Source organism: Anastrepha ludens, chromosome 6 (assembly GCF_028408465.1).
Source record: "Anastrepha ludens isolate Willacy chromosome 6, idAnaLude1.1, whole genome shotgun sequence".
Classification (NCBI taxonomy): Eukaryota; Metazoa; Arthropoda; class Insecta; order Diptera; family Tephritidae; genus Anastrepha; species Anastrepha ludens.
Genome location: NC_071502.1, coordinates 68,929,244 through 68,944,768, shown reverse-complemented (window position 1 = coordinate 68,944,768; position 15,525 = coordinate 68,929,244). Strand labels below are relative to the sequence as shown.

The 15,525-nt window shown below is 37.1% G+C and overlaps 1 protein-coding gene across 17 annotated transcripts in view; it reads right to left on the bottom strand.

The window, feature by feature from the left end:
- LOC128867812 (transient receptor potential cation channel trpm) overlaps positions 1 to 15,525 on the bottom strand; it is a 319,297-nt gene that overhangs the window by 30,040 nt on the left and 273,732 nt on the right. For all 17 annotated transcript variants that reach the window (XM_054109329.1, XM_054109326.1, XM_054109325.1 and 14 more), the window contains one exon: positions 10,498 to 10,643. In XM_054109329.1, the coding sequence (XP_053965304.1) occupies positions 10,498 to 10,643 (146 nt within the window). The remainder of the gene's footprint in view (positions 1 to 10,497; positions 10,644 to 15,525) is intronic.

Here is a 15,525-nt window from a genome sequence, read left to right as displayed (position 1 = left end):
TTTTGCCTTGGCTATAGCCTTCAAACGGTCAAAAAATTAGTTGCATGCTGCACGAATGTGATCTTGAGGTATTTTAGCCCATTCTCGTATCGCTTTTTTCAGCGCATCCATACTGGAATATTTTTTAGTCCTCACCTCAAAATGGACCCGATGGAATAGTCCATCGAATTTGCGTCTGGCGAATTCGAAAGCCATTGTGTGGACGAAATGAAGTGTGGAACTTGATTTTTTAACCATTCTTGGTTCACACGAGCTTTATGAGACGGTGCCGAGTCTTGTTGGAACGTCCATGGTCTACGACCGAAATGTTTGCGTGTCCACCGCTCTAAAGCAGCTTCTAAAACATAAAAATATCTGGATTTTCGGACTCAGTGACTTGTTTACATAGGAATTAGATGAGCTGGTTCTTGAATATAAAAATCATTAATTATTTTTAAGAATATGGGTTAACCCAGCCACGGCAGCACTTATTTCAACTATCATTGGTTCACAAAAAAAACAGACAACAAAATAAAATATGCGCAAAAACTCCCGCAAGGCAATGCTGGAGCGATTTCGTACGGTAATCCCTATTTTCATTTAAATGGAAGTGTAAATAAGAAAAAAATGCGGTTATTCGTAACGGAAAGGACAGAACTCACTATTAAAACATCAAAATCCATGTTACGTCGGTTTGCTATGAATTGCCAAGCAGGGGAATAATTGGACCAACATTTATTTAAATCGTTGAGGTCAAGCAATTTCCATGCACGGTGCCTCTCATGTATGACTCTTAGTACATACACATGGTGGCGCCACGTCGCACACGGCCAAAGAGACAATGAATTGGCCAGATTCCACGAGAGTATCCGAAGTAACGGTCAAAATTTATTCAATTATTTATTTAAGTCTACGAATTTCATTCTTACAGACTATGATGCAGAAGTTCAGGGATTGAATGGCATATTTGAGAAAAATTGTTTGGAGACCTAACAAATAATGCATATACATACCTACATATAGAAACTTGAAGGTTTAAAAAAAAATAAAATCCGTACTTGTCTTCTTTGTATTAGTTATTGAAATAAACTTTTATCATTATCACTTCTCTTTTAATTTAGCTTTTAATTCCTAATTCTTCCACCAGACACCCTGTATTTATTTGAGCTTCTTAGCTTGTAAGATTTATTAGCGCACACCGATGAGGTGCCAGCAATCACCTTTTGATGAAGGGTGAATCTTGTAATGAGTTCTTCTTGATGTTACGCGTTGTGCATGAAACATTCTTGGCCCTTGGCAGGAAAGAACTTAACCAAATGTAATTTCAGTTCGTCCCCACTAGCGACTGTTCTACTACAGGGTCCGGCACTCGAAGTGTAACCAATTAATAAGGTCATACATTTAGTTTAGAAAATTACTTTTATTCCATACAAAGTAAAACATGTGTGAAAATAATACAAAATTATGAATCAATTTACTTTTGCTCGATATGACCACCTTTTGCCTTGATTTCGGCCTTGATACGGTCCAGAAACGAATCGCCAGCTGCCCGAATGTGACTTATAGGTATTTTGGCCCACTCGCAGAAAGTAGCTTTTTTCAGCGCCTCTAGACTGATGCACCATTTAGTTCGGACCTTGCTCTCAAAAATGGACCAAAGAGAATAATTCATTGGGTTCGCGTCTAGTGAATTTGAGAGCCATTGTGTGGACGTTATGAACGTTGATTTTTAGCCATTCTTGGTTCACTCGAGTTTTGTGAGACGGTGCCGAGTCCTGTGGAAACGTCCGTGGTTTGCCACCGAAATGTTTGTCTGCCCACGGCTTCAAAGCATCCTTCAGAATACTTTCCCGATAATATTTCGCATTTACCTTGACGCCAGGTTCGATGAAAACGATTGGAGAGCGCCCATCTGTGTTTACAGCGGCCCACACCATTATCTATAGCGGCTGCTGCCTCCTGGTGGCCAATGAACGACTCAAATTCTCGTATGAACGGTCCATCAAATAAACCCTATCGTATTGGGAGTTTACGAATTGCTCAATTTGAAAAATTTTGTAGTCGGAAAACACAATGTTCGGAAATTGACGGCCAAGCGAAGCAACTCCTTCGCTTTCTTAAGTCTGACTTGTTGCTGCTTTGGTGTGAGATCATGCACCTTTTGGATCTTGTAAGGCTTTACTTTGAGATAATTTTCAGTATACGGCGGATGCTATGGTCAGATATTTTCAGTTCTTTCGCCATTTGATTGGCACTTCGTTGGGAATATCGCTCAAGTCGCTTCTTCACTTTTTGAACCATTTCACATGACGTTGCAGTCCTTTGATGACTACCTCCATGACATTTGGCGATGCTACCAGTATCATTGCAACGAGTAATGGTGCGATAAACAAAAACTTTATTTACTTTAAGGTACTCGAGCTCACGAAGAATCGCTGGTTGTGATTTTCCAGACAAATATGATGCAATCACACTATTACATTTGCAATCCATTACTGATTTTCTTTTTTCACGTTTACTCTCAAAAAATGCTTCTGCGCTTGTAAACAATACTCCGGACTGTCATTTAGCCAACTAACAGACAGTTGATGCCCGTGCATCAGCTGCGCGAGCGGTCTGAAGTTGGTTATACTTCGAGTGCCGGACCCGGTATAGAGCCTGTTAACTAAATACAGCTACAATTTGAAGAGCAGTCATCAAAGTGTTTTCACATTTTTTTTTGTTTTTAACAAACCCTTCCAATTTCAATTGAACAACAGAGCAACTGAGTAATAGAATAACACAAAGACGGTTGGTAGCTCTAACATTGGCAATTGAAAACTTGGGGACTAGTTTGAACGTAAATTCTTGTTGAAACACACAGCACTTTCAAAATTTTAAAATAACATAAAAAATATTGCTAAAATAGGTCTTGGTTTCTAATCTCTTTTCCGGTGTAATTTTTTTATCCCGAAAATAGATAGTGAGAAAACCTATTTAGGAAAGCAAAGAAAATGTAGACTTTTGCACTTTTACTCTCAAAAGCAATTTTTTATTGAACACAGTAAATCATAACCCTTTTTCAGCTCCAGTTATTCTATATACTGACACGCGCTATATACATACAAGTACATGTCTATACATAATTATTCGATAAGCACATCAACAAATTCCACGCAAGGCAAAAATTATCGAAAATAGATAGGGAAAAAATAATCCGTATAATCAAACAGTTGGCGCTATTTCATTCACATTAAGAAGACAATTTCGTTCCTCTAATACATATGTGGACAGACGATCATTACTATAAGTATTAAGTACATATCAATTATTATTTGTTTGTATTATATGAATTTAGTATTTAGCAAACCAGCGTGAATGGGTCTATAAAATTTGTGTACATTTGTCAAATTGCCGCTCAAGGTGTTCAAAATGTCGCCTCTTGGCAAATTTTGCGCTGATTGTGGTATTGCCGATGACGCAGTTGTTGTTGTAGAAGGTGTAATCCTAGTTGTGGTTGTTGTGGCCGAAGAACGATGCAAACCACCCTGTCCATAGCCAGGTATGCGGGCATTATGCGAACGACTATTATGACCCAACGCCCCCAAGAAACCGGGTGCTATAATCGAACCAGCGATCAACTGGCCATTGGGCGGATGACGGTGACGAACATGACAATGATTTTTCAAATGTTCAAGGTTTTACATTTTTTCGATTGTTTGCATAAAAAAAAAAATAAAAGTGTGCAATTTTTGTACAAACATTCAAATGTGCATATATGTTTTTGTTGTTTATTTGGTAATTTATATTGTTGGCAATATTGACAAAAGACAAGAAAAATTAGAAGTAGAAACGATTGGAAGAGAAAATACAAAATCAATATGCGATGTTCTCTTTACAACTCTTTTTATATACTTAGTATACGACATATACATATGTACAAATGTACTTGAAGTTAGTTTTCAATTATTATTCCTTATATACTTATGTATGTACTCCATTATTTATAACTATATATATGTAACTTTAAATTTTCTGTTGCAAAGTTATTGCAAAAAGTTAAAAACAAAACTAAACCAAAGTACGTATGTATGTAGAAAAAAACTAGGAAAGGATAGCACAGATTACAACTCACAGAAATACCTGTAAATGTGTCAGAGAGCTGAGTTTGAGTGTTTCTTGTTGAGCCACGGGCATAGACACACACACTAATACGTAAATGCATTCAATTCACACAACGCCGCTATTGGAAAAAGACGGCGCTTTCGCTTCATATGGCACATGTGCATACCTATATTGCTACACCTATTACGCTACATACAGCACATGCCATTTTTGGGACATCCTTTCACAATTCGAACACCTAATTCAGCTACACGTTTTTGATTTGGTTGAATTTTTGAAAATTTTTATGGGTTCTCTATCAAATAAAGAACTACGTAGTTGAGGATTTTTCTGTTTTTTTTTATGTTTTGGATTTTTGGTTTTTTTATTTTATGAGCCCAAGGTCGGTTGAAAACAAGAAATTTAATTATTTATCGATACTTCGACCTTAACTGGAAGTCATCGTTAAAAACTATTGGCTGAACCTGGTCGAATACAAAATCAAAATTCTAAGCGTTTGATGCTTTTTGGCTGGCAGACTAATTTTCAAAAATGCATATAGGTATATATAAATAATAATAATATATAATACTAATTTCCTCATTAAAACTTAAAATACATTTTTGACCACAAATTAGTAATAATAACGGATAATAGTACCGAATTAAACACTGTCTAATAGAAGCGTGACCGTCATAACGGCGGCCGCCGTACTTTCGGCTTGGTGCGTGACTACCATCCGGAATTCACAGAGAGAACGTAGATTCAAATCTCGGTGAAACACCCAACTTAAGAAAAACATATTTCTAATAGCGGTCGCCCTTCGGCAGGCAATGGCAAACCTCCGAGTGTATTTCTGCCATGAAAAAGCTCCTCATAAAAATATCTGCCGTTCGGAGTCGGCCCAAGCAGGTTTTTTGTTAAAAAGCGATGTGGAAATTGTATATAGTATAATGCTTTCACATCGATTGTCGGCCGTTCGGTCGGCAATTAAATTAAAAAAAAACTACTATTTTTTAACTCAAATAAAGTTTCTGAAATAAACAAAAACACGCAATATCAATTATTTTTTCAGATTGATATTCTCTTCCCCGAACACGGCAGTTTTTGAAATGCAAACCCTTCTGATGAAAATTAACATTTTTAGGCTCAAATATTATGAAATGATATTCTGCACACAGAAACACACCCTTTGAAACTCATTAACTTAACAGCTAACTACGCTACTGGTACGACATTTAGACTATCACATCATAAAAATGTTTCAAGCGGTCCACTCCGGTTGCGATTCACTTATATAAAAGTTTACTTAAGTGCAAACGCAATTACTTTTAATCGGAGTCGCATTATTATTTTGCTATGTTATAATGTGATAGACATCCTAATTTCCTACTAAAAGCATATTCAACTAAAAGCACTAAAATTATTCAATAAAAAGCTATTGAAACTCTGGCATAGTTTTACCACTAGCAAACGAGGAGCTATTGAGCTACATTTATGCAAGAAAAAAATTGTAATTGCACAAAATACATATTGGGTAGTCTAATAGGCTCGGTAACTTATCTGAGCAAAGCTAAAGTATTTTCCTTTTTATTTATTTCGAGATATATATATTTTTTAATTTTATTAAAGTATTTGTATCAATTTGATTTTTCCGTTTTCCGAAAGTAAATCTTCGTCATTTGCGGGAAGTGTTGATTTTCCTCTTTCATTCAAAAAAAAAAACGGCGGCTGAAGCGCATCAAGAGCTACAAAAAGCTTATGGAGATGCTGCTTTAAGCGAAACAACGTGCCGAGGTTGGTTCTGTTGCTTCAGAGACGGTGATTTTAATGTTGCCGACCGTTCGCGTGAAGGAAGGCCAAAAACCTTCGAAGACGCTGAATTGGAGGCATTGCTCAATGATGATATATGTCAAACGCAAGAAGAGCTTGCTTCAGTATTAGGAGTTACCCGCCAATCCATTTCCAAGCGATTGCATGCTTTGGGAATGATTCAGAACTAGGGGGCTTGGGTTCATTATGAGTTAGAACCAAGGGATGTTGAACGTCGTTTTTTCGTCCGTGATCAACTGCTCCAGCGGCAAAAAAGGAAGGGTTTTCTTCATCGCATCGTGACGGGTGATGAAAAATGGATTCATTACAGCAATCTAAAGAAAAGAAAGTCATGGGGACTGAGCAGTCAAGCTTCTACGTTGTCGCCTCGGCCGAATATTCACGCTGCGAAGGTTCTGCTATGTATTTGGTGGAACCAAGTTGATGTTATTTATTATGAACTACTAAAACCAAGCGAAACCATCACTGGGGATCGGTATCGACTTCAATTGATGCGATTGAGCCGAGCACTGCGCGAGAAGCGGCCGCAATATGCGGAGAGGCATAAAAACGTGATCCTACAGCATGGCAACGCTCGGCTTCACGTTGCCAACCCCGTTAAAACCTACCTGGAATCACTGAAATGGAAAACCCTACCCCACCCACCATATTCTCTAGATATTGCGTTGTCCGATTATCACCTGTTCCGATCGATGGCACATGGTCTAGCTGACCAGCAGTTCCATTCATATGAACACATTAAAAAATGGCTTGACCTGTGGATAGCCTCAAAAGATGAACGGAAAGATGGGAAAAAGTAGTAGTCAGCGATGGGCAGTACCTTCAATGATTTACTTGTAACCATTTTTTCAGAATAAAGTTGTATTTTCATTAAAAAAACAGCGAGAACTTAGTTGCGCACCAATAAAAAATATACAATAGTATTTCAAGTTAGAATTATAAATTGTATTTACTTTTCAAATAATTTTTTAGCATTAATTTGGTTTTCATAGTCTGCAAGAAATGATTTTTTACACTTTTAGATTATTAAATGCATAAATAAAACAAAAACTATTCTGCTTATCTGTTTAATATGGACAATAAGTCAATGAAATAAATTTGTATTTTGTATTGTATGTACTGAGCCATACGTTTGTTATACTAAAATGGTCTACACATTATGTTCTTACAGGATTATTAAATTTGAAATTAAATTTTTCACTGATTATTCAAGTGACTTGCACAATCGAGCTAGTTTTTGTATTAAACTTTCTGAAACATTTGGTTGCTTGCTGTTTAGTGTTTAGTCACAACTACTTCGTCTTTTTTAATATTTTTAATGATTTGATTCACTTCTCTTAAGGGGTGGTCCACCTTGGGGTTGAAACTTACTTCGATTATAAATAATCTTTAAGATTCGGTAGTCCCCGCTCATGAATCACCAAAATAATAGAAACGGTTTTTTCTAATAACGGTCGATCCTTGGCGGGCAATGGCAAACCTCCGAGTGCGTATTTTTGCCATGGAAAAGCTCCTCATGAAACACAGCTATTAAGACCTCATCATTTGATGAAAAACGCTTTCCACGCAAGAATTTTTTAAATCTGGAAACAGACGGAAGTCGCTAAGGGCCAAATTAGTTAGTTAGTTATAGTCCTTATACAATTTCAACACTCGTTCATAAATTTTCTTTGCTTTAAGACCTTTCCAAAATAAAAATTCAATCCTGGCACGATACTTAATTTTTTCCAATTGTTCAAAGTCGCATACGACAATTATTACTGATCTTTGTGCGCTACCCAATATGTTCGAAAAGCGTAATAATCACATACCAGTGCATTTCGATAAATATTTATGTACGAGAAAGCAATGCAATCAATTTGACTATTGGAGAATTGGAACAAACCGCATTAACGTTTTCCGCAGTGAAATGCAATCAAGTGAATTATAATGAAAACTTTTATTAGTTCACTGAAGTGTAAGTTGGCTCTATTAAGAGTGAGCGGTAACTATTGGCGGAAGAAAATTAAATTCGAAACAAAGTTTGAAACACGTGTATTAAAAATAATGGTGTGCATCTACTCGTAACACTTACGCACTAATGATAATAATGCTGAAGGACACATCAGTTTGTGTGTAGTTTAAACGAAAAATACATTGAGCCACTTGAAACTTGCACTTTGTCATAGGCAAATTAAATGGGATATCGAACTACACACCGAGGATTTTTCTTTACATTTTTTTGATATGCAAGGAATCTCAAACTTTCCCTCACTAAGTCCACAGCGACCCTCTTTACCACCTGGACAAAGGAGGTCAAACTGTCCCTTAAGGTAAAAGTCGATGACACACCAATTCCGACGGTAAACAACCCCATAATTTTGGGTGTAACCTTAGACAGTTTGCTCTCCCTCTCAACACACCCAACCGCAATTGCCACTAAAGTCCAAAATCGCAACAAGGTCCGCAAAGCGCTTGCCGGCAGCACTTGGGGCAAAGACAAAGAACTGTTGCTATCGACATTTAAGGCAATTGGTCGGCCGGTTCTGAACTATGCTGCGCCTATCTGGTCGCCTGGAATTAGTGACACGCAATGGATAAAGCTACAGACATGCCAAAATACTGCCATTCGGACAGCGACCGGTTGCCTCCTTATGTGCCCTGTTCAACACCTTCACAACGAGGCACAAATGCTCCTTGTAATGGAGCAAAACAAACTGCTCAACAAGCAGTTCATGCTAGGATGTTACCGCAGGTTTCACCCCTGCAGACACCTGATTGAGCCTGAGTCGCCTCCCAGGCACGTCAGGAGACACGAAATCCAGGACAAAATTGACAGAAATTAACTGGACCAGACAGTGTTTAGACAGTTAAGAAAACGACATTCACCGGGAGACCGTCACCACCTTCTTAAGCTCCCGTCCTGTGAATGCCGTAATCGGAGTCCAACCACCACCTATAGCAGATGAAGAGCTCCAGCTTCCCCGTGAGACACGTGTAACACTGGCACAATTACGCTCTGGATACTGTAGCATGTTAAACTACTACTTATCCAGAATCGACCCCGACATATCAAATATATGTCCGGCATGTGAAGGCATCCCGCACGACACTATCCACCTTTTCACATGCCCACTAAAACCGAGTCATCTAACACCTCTCTCCTTCTGGACCCAACGAAGACGACCGGTGATATGCCCTACACTGGTGGGGCTTCTATTACTGTTCAACAAACAAACAAGCGCCATGGGTGTTAAAATAATCGAAAATAATTAAAGTTTACTTTAAATGTAAAATTATTTATCGGCCTAGGTAGTCACTGGACTACTAACAGAGCTTTATAGATTGATTTATGGTTTAACTACCCTGGGAATATACTCCGGTGGAGCTTGCAGTTTCTGTAGGGAGGAAGATGAAACCGCCAAACTAGTGCTGGCATCGTGCCCAGTACTGACACGTAAGCAAGACAAATTCTTGGGTAAACATATTTTACTAGAGGAGGAAATAAAACTCTAAACTACTAAAACTTATTGAGGGAGTTGGGCTCAGACAAATACTCTGAATCCATTAAGGGATCATTTAAGTCGCAGTGCGAAATCTCTACATAATAATAATAAGGCGACCGCCGTAGTCGAAAGGGTTGGTGCGTCTCTGTAAAACACCAAAAAAAAAAGAAACAAGGTTTTTTTCTAATAGCGGTCGCCCCTTTGCAGAGCATGGCAAGCCTCCGAGTGTATTTCTGCCAAGAAAAAGTTCCTCTAAAGAAAAATTATCTGCCGTTCGGAGTCGGCTTAAAACTGTAGGTCCGTCCATTTGTGAGACAACATCAATACGCACGCCACAAATATGGCGAGGAGCTCGGCCAAATACCCAAAAAGAATGTAAGCGCCAATTATATAAACTTGTATATATATATATAATAGTGGAAGAGCTGTTCTTTCGTGCTTGTTTCTTTCATCTGTCATAGATGAGTCAATTGAGAGGAGGGAGACTATTAGGAAAAATGTATTTTAAGGGGAAAAGTAAATAAAAAACACATAATAAAATGGTGTTTAAAAGTTAGACAGCCTACTTGAATGCAACCCTGGATGGATGGAATATTTAATTAACAATTTTTCCGTGAGCTTACAATTTTTCCACGGCATCACCAGGTGCAAAAACTGCGAGGACACCTCTAACATTAACGAAAATGCGTATGCAAGTTTATTCAAACCATCGAATATTGTCAAGGATTCCTAGTAATTCCCATGTGCCACCCCACATACATATACTAGCATTATTTAAATTTAAATGATATGCGAATTAATAGGATATTCACTTAAGTTTAGAATACTCTCAAAAATATTTATCTTTTAGACACATTTAATAACTCATCTGTAGTTGTACAAAAGCAGAAATTGCGCATCACCCGTACATTCACTCTACAGCTTGTTTACCACTCCACATATTCACAATTTGGTCTGTGTACACAACTGAATGTTGAAAGTTGAAAATTGTAAGAAAATGTGAATTTATACACAAACCAACAAACAAATAAAAGAAAATAAAAACGAAGTAACAGAAAAACAAGGGCACTAATGAAAAAATCTGAATATTTTATGAATTTCTGTTGCAGCCACTTACCTCTTTAATTAAACCCCATGTTGGCTCGTTGCCCGGATGGCGTATGGCCTGACGGCTGACGCCAAAACTCATTAGTACCACAGCTAAGAGCACAACAAAATAAATCATGTTCTTAACCATTTTGCCCATCATGGTGACCAAGGGACCTGTAAAAAGAAAAAAAGTATATTGGAGAAAGTGAAAAAAAGGAAAAAATTTGTGTGCCAGTATTTAGATAAATATAGAAGAAGAAAAAATAAAATAAATGCATTCAATGAAGACATACGAGAATGTGTGGTAATGAGAGCACCCCTGTTAAATAATGCAGATATACAGGGTGGCTGATGAAAGCCGCTACAAAAAAAAAAATTGAATAACTTTTTTTCTTTTTAAGTTATCTGTTCCATTTTTGTTTTAATTTGCAGATTGATCTTTAAAATTTACTAAAATGGATAACTGGGACACGCAAACAAGAATTTGGATAGTCCGCCGCTATCACGCACTGGAGTCCGTAGTTTTGGTACAGAGAGAGTACAGGCGGATGTTTGGCGGCGATCCCCCGAGCAGATGGACCATAATGAGACTGGTGAATAATTTTGCTGAGCAAGGAACAGTCGCAAGAAGGCCTTATCATCGAAACCCACCAGTTCGGACGGAGGAAACGATCGCTGCTGTAGCTGCAGCTATACAAAGCAATCCAAGGGTTTCAACAAGAAGCTTATCTGCTCAACTTGGTGTCAGCCGACAGTCTTTGCAAACAATAATGCACAAAGATTTAGACTTATTTCCCTACAAAATTCAAATGGTTAACAAACTGAATGCAGCAGACTTGCCGATTCGCTTGGAATTTTGCCAGAAGATCCTGCAAATGGTGGAAGAAGACCAAAACATGTTAAACTGCCTTTTCATGTCTGATGAGGCCCATTTCGATTTAAACGGCAATGTGAACAAACAAAATTGTCGAATATGGAGTACTTCTAACCCACAGATACTCCACGAGACGGAATTGCATCCTCTTCGCGTGACAGTGTGGTGTGCGGTTTCTTCACGCTGTATTGTCGGGCCTTATTTTTTTGAAGAAAATGGTCACACCGTTACGGTTATTGGAGACCGTTATTTGAAAATGCTGAAAGAATTTTTCTATCCAGAACTACGCCGAAAGAGAATTCCTTTCAACTCTGTGTGGTTTCAACAAGATGGGGCAACGTCTCACATAGCCCAGACTGTTATGACAGAGTTGCGACGAAAATTTCCCAATAAACTGATTTCAAGAAACTCCGAATTTCGTAGGCCCCCCAGGTCGCCTGACCTTACTGCACCTGACTTTTTCTTGTGGGGTTTATGTAAACAAGAAGTTTATAAAACAAAGCCAACAAATTTGGATGAACTAAAACAATCCATTCGGGCAACAATTGCGGCTATTCCTGTCGCAACTCTCAAAGCAGCAATGAACAACTTTTTACTAAGATGCCGCACTTGTGTCAACGAGCATGGGGGGCATTTAAATTCAATTATTTTTAAAACTAGTTAAGCTACATTTAATAAAATTTAATGACCTTCAACTTGAAAAAGAAATAAATGAATTCCATACACTAAAAAAAAAGTTATTTGAGTTTATTAATGTAGCAAAATTCATCAGCCACCCTGTATTAATAATATTGTTTATTTTTGTTGAGGAGTTAGTCAGGAAAGTTTAGTCAAGGAGATTTATACATACTATTCTAAAAAACGCGCTGAAATTGTTCAGCTGACCATTCAAAATAACTTCTAAATTATAAAATCTAAATTCCCAGAGGAAGAAGCGGCCTCCTTTCCTTTGGAAACGACTGGTGCGCTTTCTTAAACTAGGCCAAAATCACTCAAGCGGTTATTGTGCCATATTTTGTACAAAAAATAAAAAAAAATTCAGTGACAACACTATTTGAAGTTTATACCCAAAATTTGTCAATTCCGGTAGTCCAAGTTATAGTAACGTACAAAACGGTTCAGTGAAAATACCAAGTCGTACGAGCCAGTGTTTAGGAATCTCCAACAATGTCGAGAGCACGTTATTCTCAGGAAGTAAACATCCCTCGAGCAACTCTCCGACGCTTAATTCGCAGCGATTTTTTCGTGAAAATTACATTTTAGGTTTCAACGTGCAATACAGCGCGATCAACATTCAATTTATTCTGTTTATTCATTGATTCACTTATTGTTCTCGTAGAGATTGATACTGAAAATTGTCAATTTTCTCACACGCAGATCACCCGATTTAAAGTAAAAAATCTTTGAATTGTGTGATTCATTTACTGAAGTGTAGGGCAGTTGAAGTGAGGTGAAGCTCATGTGAAAGCCACCATATGAAGCGAAATCGTATTGACCAACCGTATTGGAAAAAATTGAAAAAGAGCATATTTGGCATTCACGGTTAGCCATTTGTGTGATAACATCTTTAAAAAATAGCAGAAACAAATCTTCTTGAACTGAAACAAATTCTATACAAACGAAAGACCAAAAAAATATATTTTTAAGAATTCGATTTCAGAAACAAATGCTTCCACTTTACTACTGAAGAGTAATCTTCAATTAACTGAAGTGTTTCGTTCAAAGGAGCGTAAACAAAAATAAAATGACTGACCCATATTTTGACTTTTACGCGCTCCATTACTTGTCTGTTTTTATTTGCAAAAGAAATAAATCAAAAGATAGGGTGACTAATGTTCCGAAAGATTAACTTTCAATAAACGTATCTGCGCCTAAATTTTTTTGGGGGCGTTCCAACGTTGAATTATTCCAAATTTGTTCCTTTGGTTTGAATCATTGAGTCTGAGTCTCAAAATGATGATCCTGATTTGGGTCCTTCCGTATCTTGTGAAGCTGTACGTCTCTATTAAGTAGCAATTAAATAGTTCCCGCGGTCGCTGTAGCCGAATGGGCTGGTGCTTGACTACCATTCGGAAGTGCACAGGTTCGAATATCCGTGCGTGAAACACCAATTGATAAACAAAGCTGTTTCTCTTAGCCTACACCAAGACGCACACGACAATAAAGAGTGCAATGATAAGTGTAGGGGTATATATATATTAAATAGTTTTGTTATATAGCCAGTAATTTTTTTCATTTGGCTAAATAAATAAATAAATATACACATACTTTGTTTTGGACCATTTCAGATATAAGCACATAAATCCATTCGTACATATTGTCGTTTAAAGTGGGCATTCGCGTGTCGTTCTTTGGCAAAACCTTTGTGCCAAAAGTGAGATTTGCTGGCGGAAAGCCACTGGCATCTAGCTTTATAAATTTATTTATTTATAACAATAACCTGACAGAGTTGTATTTTTTAAAAAACAGAACCGTTTCGAAATAAGACAGTTTTTACGCTCTCCCGAGAAATTTGGGTAACCTTCCACACGTGGTTTTGTACTTTAAACGACGAAATGTATGGCCATGTTTAAGTCAACAATAATGAATCACATTCCTGATTACAGTAATGTTTGCTTAATTGTCTATAGCAGGTAAGCAATATATGTATTTATAATTAAGTAAAAGTCTATCAATTATTCCCCTGATCGAGTTTAAAAATCAATTAACAAAATACGCCAATAATATACAATAATATTTGCCTTCATGCCAACGAATAAAAATAAATAAAATTGTAATTTAACGCGATCACAAAAACACATCACTTGGATTATTACGAAAATAATGACTTTGTGAGGCATTAAAAAGGTAGCCTCACACAAAATTTAGCAAAAGCAATTTATAAAAAGCATTGTACCAAAATGAGTATAATTAAAAAACTCAGAGCTGCAGCTTGTTAAACGCATTGCGGTAACTGAGTAAAAACGCTTTGCTTGGAATTCGATATACTCGTACGTTTACATATATGCGTGCACTAGGGCCAAAACCACACTACAGACATTCATATTCACCGAATTTCGTTCTGCAGCGTGTCGGCTGTCCACTTGTAGAGTTAAAAAAAGGGTGCAACTTCGGCTAGTCTCTTTTTAAATTAAATATTACTTTGGCACTGCTAACTACTTTTCTCTCAATTAATGTGTTTACTTGGGTTATCCAGCTCAATATCGCGATCGATTCGCACGCGATCATTTTTATGGGTGTTGATAACTCTGATATAAAGCTTCTGTTTCAGTGGTATGGAAACGAAATAAACAATTCATTACATTCTTCCACAAGAATTGTTGTCGACAATGCGACAACATTTGCTGTTTGGAGCATGACAGCATTGAAGATGAAAGGATGAACAGAAGAAAATCAGCGTTTTTCGGGAGCTAATTAATTCAAGGCTGCAATTACGCCTAATACCGTAGCACTTCAATTTTTTTTAAATATGAATTTTATCTCGAAAAAAACTTTTCTATTTTACTACATATAACTTAATGTTTACGCGGTGCTACCAAACTAATGATGAGAAACAAAATGAAACGAATGAATAATATAATAATAATTAGTTTTATCACAATCATAAATTTAACCTGATTTCTACCAGAATCATATCGTTGTTGTTACATTTGCATGCAAAATCTTTATTCGGATGCCGATCATTAGAGCTGTGATAGTCATGCAAATGCATGGTGCATGTTTCATATATAAAAGCATATTTCGATTTAAAATGCATGTTTGCATATTTTTTTTAATAATTTTTAGAAATTTAAATCATTCTACTAACCAAAATATAAAGAAAAACAATTCGCAGCTAAACTTTCGTTTAAAGAACACATCTATAACATTTTATGCGCCCATCTGTTTCAACATTTTTTTTATTTGCTTTCTCCAATGAGGCGACAAATTTGTTTATAAAAATGAGACTCGAAAATTTCCACGAAATGAGTTTGGCGCAATTATTGGTTACTATGATTTGTGAAGAGAGCACAACGACAAGTGCTATGCGTCACTTGCGTTAGTATGAAATGCATGGTAAGCGCAGTAAGTTACATCATATTCTTCTCAGTTATTGCATAGTATTTGAAGTAATCGGGTTAAGATGCCAAAAGATAGAAAAGAAACGCTGGGTGAATTTACTGCGCGTATGAGAAACCAATT